Here is a 4,607-nt window from a genome sequence, read left to right on the forward strand (position 1 = left end):
ACCCCTTCTCTTTGCTTATTTCTATTCCAGAGCTCAAAGTATTTCTCATGTAGAAAGCACACCAGTAAATAGAAGGAGAGCTTTCTAACTCAGGTAAGCACAGAGTGGCGCCGAGAGCAGCTTGGGAAGGCAGCAGGGAAAGCAGACAAGGCAGGATTTGCAGAAAAGATGGCCAAGCTGAAGGATAGAAGGAATGTCATTTCTAAATGGTTCCTGCCATGTGGCATGCACTGTGAATTAAAGGGCCAATGCAAATAATCGTATGTTATGATTGAGTGACGGAAACTGAGGGCAAAGCAATGAGCATTCAGGAACTGTTAGTGTATGGAGCAACAAGAGCATATACTTTCTCTGACTTAATTGTTCATCCCTATTGTCATGCATGAACTTGCATGATGACTAAATTGGATTAAGAGTAGGTTGAATGGGGAATCCCCCTGACCACAGTTGAGAGGTGTGAATAGACTTGCTATCAAAGTATTAGAAACTCGGTTCACGGCAGATGTAGTCAGGTTAAAATGTGATACCTGGTCATTTGATCACCCTGTTGACCCAGTTTAAATTTGTTCTAGTTTTTAATATTTCCTGATTTCCCCCCACCCCCTCGATTGAGGTCTTTTCTTCTGGTTCATTTGGTTATTGTTCTTGATCTTTTTTTTCCTCTGGGTTTTTTTCTTTCTTTCCATGTTTTCCAGTATAGAGAGACAGTAACTGAATTAATGGCTTACAGGGGGCATGGGAAGGGAAGTCAGGGAAACTGGTTGCTAATCATGAGTACAAGAAGGAAAAAATGTCCTAGGCCTGACTGTAGTGATGATTATAAAGTTCTTTTTAATATGACTGAACTATGGAAGTGTTTACTTAACGAGATGTCAATAAAACTATTTAAAGAAAATAGTCTGAGACGTTTCCCCCATCAGACATAATAGGAAATGTAGCGTAAATAAAACGTTAGGTCTGAATTTATGGGTTTATACACGGAGCAGGGTGATAAAAAGCTCTTCTTAGGAAACAAAACATACTTTTGTCATGTAACACCAGTGAAGCCATATACTCTGTAAAAGATAATTATTTTTGAAGTCAGTGTGGTATGTTGTAGGGGAAAAAGACAAACTCAAATTCACTACCATTGAGTCAAGATTGACTCATAGTAACCCTGCAGGACAGGTTAGAGCTGTCCCTGTAAGATGCTGAGACTATAACTGTTTATGAGCGTAGAAAGCCCAGTCTTTCTCCCAAAGAGCTGCTGGTGGCTTCAAACTGCTGCTCTTTTGGACTGCAGCCCAACATGTAACCACTACGCCACCAGGGCTCCTTATGATATGGAAAGGTCCTCCTCAAAGTCTATATTCAGAACATAGGTTGGCTTTGTCCGCCAACAAGACACCATCGCCATCTTGTGTTTAACGGTCTCCACTGCACCTAGAGGCCGACAGGGCAGAAGGGGCGGCTAGGGTTTCCAATGCACCACCAGTGTGCTACCAGGGCACATGACAACCAGGGCTGAATGACCACGTTAAAAGATGACGCTCAGGATTCTCAACAATTACAGAATATAGCTTTATTTATAGAATTTTACAAATAAAACATTTACAGTCCACATAAGTTATTTTCTTTTCTAATTTCTTCTCTTAAACACCTGAGTTATTAAAAAAAAAAAATACTGTGATGGAATTGCAGAACTGTAAAGGGAAATATGGACAATAAAGACCCAACCTCTAGCTTTTGCAAAGATCAAAGACTTTTTTTTTACAAAGCAGATTTCCAGCATATATTTGAAAGGGGACTTGGGGACTCACTGAAAAATAGACTTCAAGATATCCAACCGAGAGACTTTCTTTTTTTGAACCAGAGGGGGAAGGACCAATAAGGGGTAATCCCAAATCGACACTAAACCCAAACTACCTTTGGGGAGTAAGGACAGAAGGCAACCTGCATCCTGGGGCGAGGGCGATCAGGAGCAGAGCCCCTCTCTCCAGTGAGCCCTCCTCCACATACCTTCCTTCTGAAGCTAACAGGACCTGGTCCGGCCTGAGAAGAAAGAGTTTCACGATGCTAATGTCACGGGTGAAAAATTCCTCCAGATCATTTGCTGCTTCTTAGACTTCTAATATGTACAAATGCTTAAAACAGCAAGTTCTACACTTAAAAAGACAAAAAGAAATGGCCAACCACTCAAGTCAGGAGGCAAATCTCTTCCCGAAGGCAACATCCAATCAGTTGGGCCATCTCAGTGTCTCCAGTCCCCAAGAGTCCCAAGATGCTGGCACCAATCACAGTTTAGACCATGTCCCTGGGAGGCCACTGTCCATGAGGAGCTCTTAGGAGACAGGTATGGAGGAAAGGAAAGCACCATCCTATTTCATAGTCTAGGTTTTTATTTAGTGCTCCTACACTAGAAAGCCACAAACCCTCAGTGCTCTACCCCAGGCAAACATTATGTTTAAGCAATGACAGGGTGGACAGGGAATGCTAAAATTATCAAGGGAATATATCCAGGTGAGTTAAGTCAAGCAAGACTTTCCTAAAGTCTTAGTTTTTAGTGTTACTTTCTGCTGGCTCCTAGAAGCATTTTTTGTTGTTGAGGAAAAAAAAAACACAAGAGACAAAGGATTGTTTTCAAACAGTAACAATGAAGAGAATATAAACACAAAATTCGATTCCATCCTTTAAGGAATTGGTTCTTTGGTAAACGTGGATCAGAATCCCATCAGGGGTCGAGCCTGACATTTAATCTAGACTCTTAAGAGCTCCACTTTCCTCTCCGTCTGCAGACCCCTCAGTCAACAGCAAGAGCAGGAGACAGGGCGTGAGACTGATAAAAGGTGACCAGCAGTTCCCCCCATGTTCTTTTCAAGACTATTCCTGGTTGGAGGGAAGTTTCCCAAGAAGGAAAAAATGAAACAGATGCTTTTAATTCATAGTCTAGTGAAAAGCTGCTGTGTGTGAGCAAGCAGAAACCTGGAAGCACGTGCGTAGAGCCAGACCCCCGTCAGCCGCACACGCTGCCTCTGCTCCCCCAGCCAGGGCTGCAACTGTGTGTGGGTGCCACTAAGTTAGACTTCAGGAGAGACGGCTTCCCCCAAAGTGGCCCAAGACTCTTGCATTATCAATATGATAATAATAAATCAGTTCACCTGGTGAACCCGGAGAAGAGCTCCCCCTGAAGCCAGTTTTGAGGAGAAAGCTCCCCAGTGCCCGAGGCGGACCCGCGGTTTCACAGACACGTGTCTCCATCCACTTTCTGAAGAGGATGAGGGCGATTAATCGTCGATTTAAAACCAGACTCGGCTGTTTTGTGGTGTGGGAGTGAGGGAAGAAGCGGTAACCCAGAGAGTGCCGTGGGAACCCCATCTGCTGTGAGTCGGGGGTCTCTGCTCTACAAGCATCTGCGTGCCAGTCCGGGGGTCTGCCCTTGTAGCTCAAAGTGCCGTGCTACTTGGCCCAACGTACGTGTGGCATGAGCAGGAGCGAACTCGTGCCTGCGTGGATTCCGGTCCTGGAGACCCTGGCAGGAGGTGGCAGGGCATAAACTGCACACCAGTCCTCGAAGGCAACGTGCCCGCTTGCAGCGGTCTTGACGGGGGCGCAGTTTGTGCAGTCTCTCTGCAACACCAGCCTCTTCTGTGCACGAAGTGTGCTTCCAGATGGGCAGCCAACTGCCCCGAGCGACCAGCGCCAAAGCAATGGATTTCGGGCAGGCCCCCTGCCCCCCCCTTCTTCCCATGTTATTCTGCGAAGAGGACATGTGGGCCACGGAGTCGACACGTGGGGACAGCAGCACGCATCCACAGCCAGCATCCCCAAGGGGCTAAGTGGCCATCCTGCTTTGCCCCCTCCTCGCTCACCCCGCCTGTGTTCTGCGGCACTTCTCTCTGAGAAGGGACAGCCAACTGAACTGACTTGGAGGACACAGGAGGGACCCCCATCTTCTGCCCCTTCTCTGTAAAAACAGGTCAGCTCCAATCTCAAAATGGGCCGCCTGAAGGCGTCTGGCATGGGAGATTTAGATTTGTCGGCCCCAAATTACAGATTCAGCTCCTGGTATCTCTAGCCGAGCTGGGCCCCATGGCTAGATTTGTGCATGTGTGGTAAATCAGAATTCAAAATCTCTCAGTGCTGGTTCAAAGAGAAAGAAGGCCGGGTCGTCAGAGGCAAAAAGTGAGGCTTATCTTCTAAGTGGGATTTGGGTTCCAGAGCTGCTGGGGCAGAGAGGGAGGGGCCGGGGGAGAGGCACTGCCCAGGGACCAGTTGTCCGGGCAGTGTATGCCTAGGACTGAGCAGGGCGACAACGGCCAGCACCTGGATGCGGGCATATAGTCTGTGGCCCAGTTTTCAAAAGAAACTGATGCCTCTCCGGTGGTATATTGCAGATGCTGAGTCCTCGGGCCAGGGATCGGGCAGCGAAGGGCCCCACTTCGGAGTCCACTGGCACATGGCAGGGCTCTACCCAATCTGGATCTGCCCTGAATACATTGTGAGCAGCAGCATGATGGTGAATCCGGTCAAGAGGCCCAGGTTCTGGATGACAAAGGAGACCAGCATACTGCCCTTCCTCTCGTCCTCTTGGCTCACCTCATTCATCTCAGGGAACTGCGGAAGAACAG

General features: G+C 47.4%; 1 protein-coding gene across 2 annotated transcripts in view; it reads right to left on the reverse strand.

Annotated features, from left to right (window-relative positions):
- Positions 1–1,546: 1,546 nt before the first annotated feature.
- SLC39A14 (solute carrier family 39 member 14) overlaps positions 1,547–4,607 on the reverse strand; it is a 67,527-nt gene continuing 64,466 nt past the window's right edge. For both annotated transcript variants that reach the window (XM_004707595.2, XM_045286623.1), the window contains exon 9: positions 1,547–4,593. In XM_004707595.2, coding sequence (XP_004707652.1) covers positions 4,447–4,593 — 147 coding nt within the window. In that variant the 3' untranslated portion in view covers positions 1,547–4,446. The remainder of the gene's footprint in view (positions 4,594–4,607) is intronic.

Source organism: Echinops telfairi, unplaced genomic scaffold (assembly GCF_000313985.2).
Source record: "Echinops telfairi isolate 266 unplaced genomic scaffold, ASM31398v2 ScPeMD7_9;HRSCAF=40, whole genome shotgun sequence".
Lineage (NCBI taxonomy): Eukaryota > Metazoa > Chordata > Mammalia > Afrosoricida > Tenrecidae > Echinops > Echinops telfairi.